This window comes from Panthera leo, chromosome B2 (genome assembly GCF_018350215.1).
Source record: "Panthera leo isolate Ple1 chromosome B2, P.leo_Ple1_pat1.1, whole genome shotgun sequence".
NCBI lineage: Eukaryota > Metazoa > Chordata > Mammalia > Carnivora > Felidae > Panthera > Panthera leo.
The window spans coordinates 134593342-134606646 of record NC_056683.1 but is presented as its reverse complement, the minus strand read 5'-3'; the positions used below and the strand labels follow the sequence as shown (position 1 = coordinate 134606646).

At 47.0% G+C, this 13305-nt stretch overlaps 1 protein-coding gene across 1 annotated transcript in view; it reads right to left on the bottom strand.

Moving 5' to 3' along the window:
- Nucleotides 1-13305, bottom strand: part of PPP1R14C (protein phosphatase 1 regulatory inhibitor subunit 14C) — an 88652-nt gene that overhangs the window by 26288 nt on the left and 49059 nt on the right. The window contains exons 2-3 of the mRNA XM_042940071.1: nt 3075-3158; nt 1212-1244 (exon numbers count right to left, since the gene is read on the bottom strand). Of these exons, the coding sequence (XP_042796005.1) occupies nt 1212-1244; nt 3075-3158 (117 nt within the window). The remainder of the gene's footprint in view (nt 1-1211; nt 1245-3074; nt 3159-13305) is intronic.

Genomic DNA, 13305 nt, shown 5'->3' with positions numbered 1-13305 from the left:
TATAAACCTTGACCACTGATTCAACAAAATACTGGTCAATAACTTTATTAAGGGGATGGGAGAAAATAAATTTTGCAGACAGTGAAAGAACTACCATATTTCCCCTTAAGCCACTAAATGAAAAAAAAATAATAAATGAATATTTGGGGATATAAGAATAAATAATAGGAAAACAGCCTATACAAATATATATATATATATATATATTTGTATATACATATACATCCTGTAATATATATATATACAAATATATAAGTCCTGTAATATATATATATATACAAATATATAAATATAAAATATATACCTTTAGGAAGAGGAACTCAGGGATGGGAAAGGCAATGTTATTTTTTCTTTATAAGCCTAATTGTATCTTTGGCTTTCAAAACTATGAATATATATTACATTAATTAAAAAATATATTTAATAACTTTAGTTTTTAAAATTAAAATTAAAAATCTCTGAGTGTGAGATGCAATCAACGTAAAGGAAACAGAAATTATAAGATTGAAGCTCAAATAAGCACTTGGCCTCAAGCCAAATGATCACAAAACACCCTAGTCATTTAAATCTTACACACTTTTGTGAAAAAAAACATCTAATGAATCTCCTAATTTTTCTGATTGATCACAGGAAAATGAAAAGGACATCAATTACCAATCTTTTTCATAACTGATCAAATCCTCAATTTCTATACTGTTTGTACCTTCGCTCTTTAGAGTATATATGAATTGCTTTGGTCTAATCAAACTAATATCCATTGTTCTTTACGCTAATATTTATACACTTGATGATAAATATACAAACAAGGCATAAAATTTCTTCTTCCAATAAAAGTAATTCTTTTGAATGACAGAATTTGCTTTTAGTGTCTCAAAACTGCATATCTATACACTAAAAGAATGTATTCTCCAGTTATAAATCTGAGACTTTTGCTAAAATGATTCCAAACCCTCTCACGAGTACCTTTGAATTTGGTTTTTATATAAAAACAAGCAACACACCCAATTCCATTTGTTTTGAGCCTTCCTGAACCAGACATGCTTCGACACACACTTAAGGAAGTTTAATACTGCACTTCACTTGCGGATAGTAACTTCTGCTTAGTATACACGTAACCAAACCCATGAAGTGCTGTTTAGCTTTAAAAATACACAGACTGGTTTCATAACAATGATTTCAAACATGGCATTTAGGAAAAGTGATTCGTTTACCTCTGTTGGTTTGTAGCAGTCTACAAGAGCTTCCTAGAAGAAAACACACAGAAGGTAAGTTTGATTATCTTAAAATTCAGTATCATTTAAAAAGTGAAATTAGGGGCGCCTTGGTGGCTCAGTCGGTTAAGCGTCCGACTCCAGCTCAGGTCATGATCTCACACTCCATGAGTTCGAGCTCCACGTCGGGCTCTGTGCCGACAGCTCAGAGCCTGGAGCCTGCTTCGGATTCTGTGTCTCCCTCTCTCTCTGACCCTCCCCTGTTCATGCTCTGTCTCTCTCTGTCTCAAAACAAATAAATAAACAAAAACATTTTAAAAAGGGTGAAATTAAAAATCCTTTTATCTGTACGGTATTCTTCTAAACATGGGCAACCCAGATTTCATAGCAACAATCTAGAATCACACTTCATTTCAGCACCTGTTGCTCATCTTGAAGATATCAAAAGTTGTACCTTCCTGCGCAGGACTGCCTGGCACCCGTCAGAACACAAACGTACACCTCTCCTCTGGGCTACCAACTTGGTTAATAATAAACTGTGTATACTGAAGTTGAGACAGCCTGTGGGAAATGGTAAGAATCACCCTGGACATGGAAAGCCGGGCACCCGGCTGTGATTCAACCACAACCCACCTTGCCACACCTCTGCAGGTCTCAGTGTCCTTGCCTGGAAACCAAAGCGGGTGGCCTGATGGTAGCTAAAGCCCCTTTCAAGTCCTCTATTTTATTGTTTTTAGTTTATTTATTTTGAGAGAGAGAGAGAGAGAGAATGAGCTTGAGTGGGGGAGCAGAGGGGGGAGAGAATCCCAGGCAGGCTCTGTGCAGTTAGAGCAAAGCCCGATGTAGGTCTCAAACTCACAAACCATGAGATCATGACCTGAGCTGAATTCAAGAATTGGATACTCAACCGACTGAGCCACCCAGGCACCCCAAGTTCTCAATTTAAAAAAAAACCTTTTTTATGTCACTATATTTTCTATAGAACTGGTGCCTGTTCTGTATTCTTTTAATTTTCATAACTAGATGCTATCATTTCCCAGCTAAATTTACCAACAACAAATAATCATTAAACGGAGACTTTTCACCACTCAAGGGACTGGTAATTATTAACACATTGAACACATTAATACATTAAAATATGCCCTTTAATTGCCTTTAGAGATCATCTGCCGTTGGTGATAACCAACAGCCATTAACAGTAATTATCAGTGAACATTAAGAGCAATGACAAGCCAAAAGTTAATTGGTTTTAGAAACTCCCAAATGCAGATTTTAAAATGATAGATTTGACCTCCTGGGGAAGGGAAATAATGTTGTATTGCTCTGGACTAAGGAAACATGGGACATCTCAGTATCCGTTGTTGTACTAGAATGCTAACAGGTGAATATCCTCTAATAAAAGACCTGTTATTAAAGAGAATTATGTTGTAAACGATCTTTTCTAGAACTCTCATTTCATGGGTGATATAATCCATAACCGTGAGACCAGAGTCCTGGGCTTGGATACTCCAGGTCTGGCTCAGCACCTCCCCCTTCTCATACAATTGTGGGGCGTCGTCCCCTTCCCCGGCAAATGGACCTCTGGAGATAGAACCAGCTTTTGTTCCAAGAAGATGTTGGCTACGGAAGCTCACACCCATTAGGTGGTTTGAGAACTGACTGTAGTCAAGAGCTGCTTTACCATCAGAGATGCAGTTCGTGATAGTGAACACCTAGCACTCCATCACCTTCCTCTCTGCAAACTGTCAGTGCTCAAGTCCTGGTGCCAGCCCTGCCATAGGGTGGGATCAGCACATGCCCTGGAGATCCGAGTGCATTCAAGCATCCATGACCGGCAAGTTCTAGATTTTGAAAGCTGCTTACCCGTAACTTTAAAGCTCTCTCTTCTTCACTGTCTGCATCAAGAAGGTCGTCAATGTCAATTTCTACTTCTGGCATTTCTTCTTCCTGGGGGGGGGGGGTGACAAATGGGAAGGCATTCTATTTAGTGAGAAATTACATTGTACCAAACCAATTTAGTTAACTTAAATAAATGAGCAGATCATCAATTAAGGGAGGGGGAATCAACATTTGGGGGGAAAGAGAGACTGGAAGAGGAGGGAAAGGAGAAGAGGTAGAGTAGGAGGAAGAGAAAGAAGGGAGAAACGGGAAACCAGAAGAAAAAGGAAGAAGAAAAGGGAAGAGGTAAGACAAAAGAAGGAGGGGAAAAGGAAGGGAGGGGGGAGAGGGAGCAAAGACGATTTAAGAGTTCCAAAGCAGTCAAATGCAACATTTCAAAGATAACAATTTCCTACTTTCTGGCAGAAAACTGCGATTGTGACAATCATTGGGGCTCAGCAGATGACAGAGCAGTGAGAGTTGCAGTTTCCTATCCAACATCTACTCTTTGCTTGGTGGCTACCGGGTCTTTTTTTTTTAATGCTTATTTATTTTTTAGAGACAGAGACAGAGCACAAGTGGGGGAGGGGCAGAGAGAGAGGGAGACACAGAATCCGAAGCAGACTCCAGGCTCTGAGCCATCAGTATGGAGCCAGATGCAGGGCTCGAACTCATGAGCCGCAAGATCATGACCTGAGCTGAAGTCTGACGCTTAACCGACTGAGCCACCCAGGTGTCCCTGCCTGATCTTTATTCAGGGTCCACATCTCCCCTCACAGCTCTGGGTCTGGGGAACCTGATTCTGAAGATTTCTGACACATGGTACTTGGGTCAGGACCACCCCAGCTCCAATTATCGGCTCAGGAGGGGATGGGAGATCCAACTGAGACTGATGGGGGCACTGGGAAAAGATCCTCTTTCCACAAGAAGCATCCCTGTTCACTCCTTCTAAACTGCGAGTGGAAAGAGGAAACTTAGCCAGAAATTATTGGCAGCCATCACTGAACCAAGAAGGGAGTGAGCCTGACTCACGGTGGGCAGAGTAAGGGGCAATAAGAAAAACCAGGGTTCTGGACAAGTCACTGAGTCACTGAGTCAAACCACCTCTGAAGCCCACCCCCCCCCCACCTTTGAGTAAATGCCTATTCCTGTTTCAGCCAATGTGAGTCAAGTTCAATATCCCTGCAACCAAAGACATCCAATCCAGAAGAGAGGGCAGAAAGTCCAGCTAGAATGTGGTGAAAGATGTCACCAATTTGGATTCCATACTTCTACAGCAAAGTAGATCTTTGCTACCTCGCCCTTCTGTTATCTCACCTTCCCCATTCTGAGAACATTGACATAAAATTGTATTTAGGAAAGTGCTGCGATTTTGTATTTCACCTTCCCATTATGAGTCACCTCCTTTCCGGTGCCTCTCTGCCATAGCGATGGCCAAGGAGGGTCTGCAGAAGCGAGAAGCAGAGCTGTGTGGGCAACGCCTGGGCTTAGCCACTCTGTGGGTTGCATCACCTGGTCTGAAGACCAGGGGCAAGGCTGACTTCCTATTTCCTCTCTAGTAAAACGCATTTACTAATAGTGCTTTCAAAAAGAATCCTTTTTTTTTCTTTCTATTCCAACACAAAAGAGGATCCAAGCTTTTGGAGGAAACTGAGGAATATTATATAGTGCTGTGAAATAATAAGAAATGTATATATTGGTCTCTACCCCTGGCTCCTGGCCCAGAGCTCCTAAAGCACGTGTGAATGGGGGTGCCAGGAGAATCTTTTGTTCCAACAGCTAGGCTTTGACCCCCCATTCCTGACACAGAATTTTCTGGCTGGTAGGTTCATCTTTAGTTCTAATGAGCTATCTCTTGGTGGGCTCTTGGATGGAGGCTGGTCACAAGGAAGACCAAACCATGAGCAGAAGATTGGAACTTTCCACCATTCCCGTTACCCGTCCTTCTGGAAGGGGAGAGGAGCTGGAAATGGATGTGGGTACGGATGTGGCCTCCATCCAGGCTGAGGATGCCGGGAGGATCCCGAAGCTGTACTTGTAGTCAGGACTCTGGGAAAGACCACACTGGATGTGCATGCCCCCTCCCTCCCTCCGCGAGTACCAGCCTCCCTGGCCACCACCACTTCCCCTCCACCATGCTGGCACTCTGTCACTCTATGCTGCCTGTGCCCCACTTCCTATTTTTGCATATATGTGAAATCCAGGCTGAAAGGAGTCATTTAGGAGGCCACAAATAGATGATGGAACAGATCTCAAGGGTCTACCAGACTTTCCACAGTGAAAGGACGGATGGGGACTGAAACACCAACAACGGAACTCACTACATTATAAAACAGTCAGCAGCCCACAAACACAGACCACAGCTGGGGAGCCACAGTGTGGTCAGAGCCCGTGGGGCTCCCCCCCCCCCCCCCACCCCGGCCAATGAACACCAAAGTGATGGCCACGGTCCCCTGGAGAAGATCTCAGCACACACTGGGTTGTGTTCCGGAAAATGTGGCTAAAGATTAATTCAATTACATCCTCAGCACTGGGTGGCTTTCAACACCACCATATAAGGGCAAAGTACCCACAGCCAGCTTCGGCTGACTCCCCTCAAGAAAAGCCAAGCAAAAAAAAGATAAACCCACAAGTTTCTATCTAACGATCTACACCGAATTGCCCTAAGTTTCTCCACTCCTCCCCCAAAACGGTCCTTTGGGTTTGGCATTTATATTTGGTGTGGACACACAGCATGTATCTGGTGTGGACACAGAGTATGTATTTTAAGTCATGGTTCGATGTAGTCAAGCACAGGAAACAGATATAGAACCTGCTCAAGGAGTCACAGCCAAGGGAAACCCAGCGTCTGCTATGCTATTTTTTGTAAGTTTTTTTTTTAATGTTTATTTATTTTTGAGAGAGAGAGAAAGAGACAGAGAGCGAATGGAGGAGGGCAGAGAGAGGGGGAGACACTGAATTCTAAGCAGGCTCTGAGCTATCAGACGGAGCCTGACGCGGGGCTCGAACTCACGAGCCACGTGATCATGACCTGAGCCAAAGTCAGCCACTTCACCGACTGAGCCGCCAGGGTGCCCCTCAGCGTCTGCTGTTCTTAGTGGAAATAATGCTGTCCTGAGAAGAGTACAGCAGTGGGTTTCCCTGCAAACATTATTCAGCTCTGATGTCTTGCTGGGTTTGGTCGAATGGGCTTTTACTTGTGCAGAAACACAGAGTCCCGTCCCTACGGGACGCATCCGCAATAAGGCATCCTCTCATTAGGACTGCACACCGCTCTCCCCCAGGCACTGCATTTGACCCATTTTCTCCAACCCTGGAGATCCGGCCTGTCCAGTATGGTGGCCGCATGTGGTTATTTTAATTTAAATTCACTAAAATGAAATACAGTTAAAACTTCAGTTCCTCGGTCGCATTAGCCACAATCCAGTGCCCGACGGCCGCATGCGGCAAGCGGTGAGTGGCTCCCGAGATGCAGAACTTTGCGGTCCATTGGACAGGACTGTCCTAGAACCACTTACCCCCCACCTGCCCCCGGCCCAGACATCCGGAAGCAAAGCCTCCTTCCCTCTCAAAGGAACTTGACAGGAGTAAAGAAAACGCCCTCAAGGATAGAATTCTGTGTATATGCGGTATTTCAAATTTTCAATGAGGAGTGCAGGAGTATTCTTGAATACTGATTGAAGTTCTCTTTAGCTCTATTTGATGTATTGAGCAGCATCACGGAATAGATAACTTTAGTGACAGATTACCTCACTCACAAGGAAGTAACCACAGCCGCAGCTGACTCTCCTACCAGAGTTGAGTTGTGTTTGCGGATCTCCCCGCATTAAAAATCAGTCCCCAAACAGTGGTTATGGTGACAAAGAGTGAACCAATCTCTTCAAGGTCCCTGGGCTAAGTCATCAGCTAACATATCCTTCATTTAGTCAGAGGCCTTCCTGTTACCCACAGACCACGCCCCTGGATCACTTCTGTGCATCTTTCTGGTCACAACGTCTGCTGAGAAACCACGACATGTGAGGCATCGCGCCTCGGGCGCTGTCACACGCACCCAGGAGGGACTGTCCGCCTAAGCTCAAAGCAAAACAACAGGCAATGGCACCAAAAGAGAAAGGCAAACCCCGTGTGCTTCAGTAATTAAGGGGAGAGAACATTCCCACCCTGGGCTGCCTGGGAGGGTTTCGCCAAATAGCAGGATTTGGACAGGTTTGGAGGGGGACGAACAACAGCCACAACTGGAGAAAACATGCAAAGAACATTCCATTCCCGCCCAGCGTGACCTTCCTTTTAGGAACACGTGCCTAGTGCTGCCACATTTTCTAACTTTTCAGGAAAAGCTGAAAATCCAGATTTTTAATATAAAGATATCACGGTGTTTTCAAGGTGGGTTAACAATTCCTTAAAACACTGTAACGGACAAACAAAATCCCTCACCCTGCAGGCTGCAGTTTTTCCTCAGCCTGCAGAGACGAGCCCCGGAGGGCTCCCGGGCAAGGGCGGGAAATGCCAGAAGGGGAGCCGGCCCGGGCTGTAGGGCCCTGGGGAGGGTGGAAGGGAGGAGATGAGGAGGCCGGTGAGAAGCACGAGCTCATCCCAGTGTGAGTAACAGGGCTTGAGTGCCAGTGTGGCGAGAATGGAAAGATCATAAACCGTGACTAACAGGGAGGGAAAACAGATGGAATTTGGAAATGAACTGGGTGGATGAGGGAGAAGGAAAAGGTAAGAGACCATCCAGGTTTTGAGCCAGCCAGGTTCTGGAGAAAGATGCAATCGGAAGGAGCACATCCGGGGCCTCGAACGCATTGCACCAACAAGCAGCTCGGAGGTAAGCCGTCCCCAGGACCCTGTCCCCCGCCAGCTTGTGAGCAGATGCGGGACCCCCACGCCGCCACCACAAAGGGACGCACTGCGGTGCTGAGCGGAGGAGGCACAGCCCGGTGCGGGCAGAATCTGCAGCGGGTGGCAGCAGCAGTGGCCGCGCGCTCCCGTCGGGCCCAGGCACGAGGACGCGCTCATGCAACCCACGCAGGTTCCCGACGCGCCGCCGGCCTGAGGTGAACACACACGCTCTCCTGCATACGCGCACACACTCCTACATGCGCGCACACTCTCATGCACACACCTCTCATGTGCGCACACACTCAGGTATGCTCACTCCTTCACATGTGCATTCTCACGCACACACACACTCTCACATGCTCACAGGCTCTCTCACACACACCCATGCACATACACTCATGCACTCACTCTTACATATGCATACACTGTCATATGCACACATGCACACACTTGAACACGCTCTCACATGTGCATTCTCACATGCATACCTTCCCACACATATACACTCACACACACTTATGCACAACTCTCACCTGCACACATTCCCACATGCATACACACACATGCACACACACTTTCGTGTGCACACCCACGTGCACACTCACACACACACCTATATATGCACTCATGTGCACATGCACACTCACACATACACTCATGCACACACACACACTCACATATGCACACACTCACATACTCACATGCTCACACACACACCCATATGCACACACGCACACCCACGCACGTACACTTATGCACTCACTCTTACATATGCATATGCACACACATATGCACTGTCAAATGCACACTTGCACACTCTCACATGTGCATACGTTGTCACATGCATACAGTCACACATATACGCTCACACACATTTATGCACAACTCTCACATGCACACATTCCCACATGTATACACACGCATGCACATACACTTTCACGTGCAGACACTAGCACACTCTCACATGTGCATGTACACACTCATACATGCATACAGACTCTCACATGTGCACAGTCACAGGTGCATACACACTGACATGCACACACAGTCACAGGCACTCACACACTCACATGCATACCCTGTCACAGGCACACACTCTCACGTGCACACACACTGACGCACACACTCTCCCATGTGCACACACACACTCTGGTATGCACACACACACACACTCTTGTGTGTGTGCACACACACACTCACACACTCTTGTGTGTGTGCACACACACACTCACATACCACATGCACACACTTCTAACAGGCCAGGAAATTGACACCCGAACCCTGTCAAGAGCCGTGTCATGAACATTTGTATTCTTAAAAAATACAAATGCTCACTTCCCTCCACAGCAGTGAAGGGGGCGGGGAAGCTCAGGCTAAAACAGCTTGAACAAGGATTCTGGTTGTCAAGCTCTGTGACACACGGCCAGACGGCTCCCTGAGAGTGCCAGAGGCTCACGGTCCTCAGCGGTCTCCACCTCCAGTAGGGATGTGCAGTCCCATGGGATTAGAGCCTGGGACACGCGGGGCGGCAGGGGTGAGGCTGGGAATGGCCGGCACTTCTGAGCACACACCCCTGCTGCAAGCACACAGGGAACCTGGCTTGGGAAAAAGCTGAAAAGAACAGAGGCCCGCTGAATCTGAGGGATTCTGTGAGTTCCCCATGAAGATAGTTACATTTCATGTTGTCATTTTAATGACAGTCCCCAAAACTTCTGTAAAAGCAAGCGTATTTCTTCTAAGAATTGTCCGGATGACCATGCTTTAACCAACCCAACTCTGTGTTTACACACTGGCATCGAGCAGAATTACGTTCATTGTCGTGGGCTAGTGAGAAAAAGGCCAAAGATTTAATAACTGTTCGATTTATACCTCAGTGACTTATGAACGCCAGGTGAAGCCAGAAGACATCTGCCACAGGACACTGAGGGGCAGGGCTGTGCCTCCTTCCCAACAGCAAAAGGAATGACATTAGCTTTCACGCTAAATTCACGTTCTATGCCTTATGGATAATTTGCAATTTTGATTTGATATAATTGGAAGAACCATAAGTATAAAGAGTTATACTCGGTTTTAAGTCGTACATTTTTAAATATTATAATATTAAAATGTTTGAATCGGCCCTGGAAAATGCAAGAAGTTTTTTTCTACTTAAAAAGAAGCCTAGCCTACCCTACAGTGCATCATTGTGGAATTTCAAGACATCGGGGATGGAGAGGAGATCCTGGAAGCTTTCAGAAGGAGACACAGGTCACACACAGGCAGTCAGAGGGTCAGCATCATCAGGCAAGGGGGCAGTAACTTTAAAATCCTCAGGGGAAACAATTTCCAAACTGGATGCCAGCTAAGGGGGCACCTGGTGGCTCAGTCCGTTAAGCGTCTGACTCTTGATCTCAGCTCAGGTGTTGCTCTCAGGGTCGTGAGTTCAAGCCCCACATTGGGCTCTGTACTGGGCTCAGAGCCTTCTTTAAAAAAACGGGGGAGGGGCACCTGGGTGGCTCAGTCGGTTGAGCGTCTGACTTCGGCTCAGGTCACTATCTCATGGTCCATGAGTCCAAGCCCCGCGTCGGGCTCTGGGCTGCCGGCTCAGAGCCTGGAGCCTGTTTCAGATTCTGTGTCTCCTTCTCTCTCTGCCCCTCCCCTGTTCATGCTCTGTCTCTCTCTGTCTCAAAAATAAATAAACGTTAAAAAAAATTTTTTTTTTTTAAATGGGGGAAAAACAACCTGCCAACTAAGAGTCAGAGAAACACCACGGACATTTCAAGACTCATCAGGTCTTATGTCTTCATGATTTGCCTCCCATTTGGGGAAGAAGTGCTCCAGCAAAACAAAGAAACTAGGAAAGTCATCGGCAGTTGTCGATTGTGCAGACCAGAGGGCACACACGAGAATCAAGACCGAGGAGGGTACCCGGGAGGCCAAGAGGTGAAGAACAAAGCAAATGGAGACTCAAAGGCTGGGAAGCTGAGCAGAAGGAATGGAGAAGGGCCTAATGTTTAAAACAAGCATGGGGCCCGGCATACACCTGCCTGGGCGGCTGGCTGGACATCCAGAGGGGCTGGAATAGTATGGAACCAAAATGGCAGAAGTAAGTGTAGGTCAACCCGGCTCCAACACCCTTGGTGAAGGGTATGATCCCATATCACTAGTATTTCCCTAATACCCACTTATTTTGAAATTTAAATAAGCTTCAATGGTAGAAGCTTGCTCAGAGCCAAATGGCACTATCTCCCCAAAATCTTCCTTTAAAAAAAATGCAATAGCCTAAACCAAACTTTGTCCTGTAGCTAAGGGAAGGGATATTTTAGATAATACCCACAGAGGATGCTATTTTTGGCCACCCAGAAGAGCAAGTCCGTACCTCCCTTTATCCCACACATCTCACAGCTAAAGTTCATTTCTGAAGCGCTCAGAGCGCAGACACCAGCTGTGGGAGAGAAGGGGGGAAACCATAGGACATCCACTGTTACCACCCACATCCACCTAGCACCCCACCCAGAGCGCCACCCCTTTCCTCTGGGTCAAGAAAACACGATGTAATATGAGTGAGCAGTAAGGACATGATTTAACACACACCACGAAATATGTTTCGGGTTTTTGATAGTTCCCTTGCTTTATTTGGTACTTTTGACTATCGTCATTGAGCAAATTTCTTGTGACACAGCCTCATGTCACAGAAGCCCAGGGGAGAGCTACTGCCCTAGCAATCAACGATATACTACATTGAATACCAACGCATAGAGAGAAAGAGTGACTTTACTGGTCTCGTGAGATTATTCTAGAACTCCGTGCAGCATCTATTCGCCGAATACCTACTACCTGCCAAGCACTTTCTGGATGTCAGAGAGAAAGAACTGACAAAAATACCTGTTCTCGTGGACATCAAACCCTGATTTTGGAAGACAGACCATAAACACAGATGTACAATATACAGCATAGTAAACGGTGATAAATACTTAGGAGGCAAAAAGAAAATAAGCAGAGGGGAGGGACAGGGAATAGGAAGGCTAGCATGTTATGTGGGGTGAGAGAAAAACCCGAATAAAGACTTGAAAGAAAGTGAGGAGAGCCATGTCGATGTCTGGAGGAAGTCATCAGGGGAAGAAGCAAGGGCCCAGGCGCATCTGAGAACCTGCTAGGAGCCTGGACTCCTGTAAGGGGCCCCTGTCAAGACTCCGACTTGTCCCCTGAGCGAGAGAAGAGCCACAGAGAGTTTGAGCCGAGCGATGGCGTGATCTGATCTACCTTTTAAAAAGGATCAGGGGCACCTGGGTGGCTCAGTCGGTTGAGCGTCCGACTTCGGCTCAGGTCATGATCTTGTGGTCAGCGGGTTCGAGCCCCGCATCGGGCTCTGTGCTGAAGGCTCGGAGCCTGGAGCCTGCTTCGGATTCTGCGTCTCCCTCTCTCTCTGCCCCTCCCCTACTCATGCTCTCTTTCTTTCTCTCTCTCTCTCAAAAATAAACATTAAAAAAATTAAAAAAAAAAAAAAAAAGGATCACCCTGGGCTGTGGGAGGTGAGGGCATGAAGAGTCCACATAGGCGGTGACAGAGATCACCTGGTCCGAGACAACGCTGCCTTAGACCAGGCAGCTGTAGCACCATAGACATTCTCTTCTTATTTGGGTCACCGCGAATCTAGATCTCAAAGAGCAAACGGACACGTTCATGCAGCTACAGCGGCTGCTGAGGCTGGCTGAGCTGGCGCCTCCCGCAAGGTGCAGGCGTCCAGTGCGACACCTATTATACAGGAAGAGCAGGTGGGTAGGGTGTTGGGCGGGGGCCGCTGGGGCGCAGACTCGGCTGCTGAGGACCAGCATCCGGGTGAGGGGCTGCCTGGGCTGAGAAGTCGGGGGAGGCCACTGAGATGCTAGGGGCAGGAGCTGTGTGGGAAAGCATCAGGACAGCACAGAGCCAAGCCAGGGAGGTGCTGTCCCAAATCTGAACCCCGCCTCCCAGCCCACCCCCCCATGTAAATTGTTCCTCGTCCGCCACCCCCAAATCTCTGCCCTTCCTAAAACCTGACATGTGGCAATTCGTTTTCAAATGAACATCTCTGGAGAGACAGTCATAGGTCTCCAGACATGTTTATTTATTTATTAAAAAAAAAAGGGGGGGGGAGGGCTCAACGTCAGGGAAGAAAAATGTTACATATCCCACCCTTGGTCTCAATGGCTCATGAAGCCACGTCTTTCTGTGATGAAAGGACCCCGGGGAGTTTAGGTGAACAGAGCAGAGAATGGGAATCCAGTGACGCAAACCTCCATCTTCCCTGCTTCTCAGCCCAAATGAGACCCGTTGGTGCACGGAGGTTGGCAAGAGACAGACTCTGGTTCGGTAGAATTCCTTCCACTTAAAACCTCTGTGAGCTGTCACCCTCCGA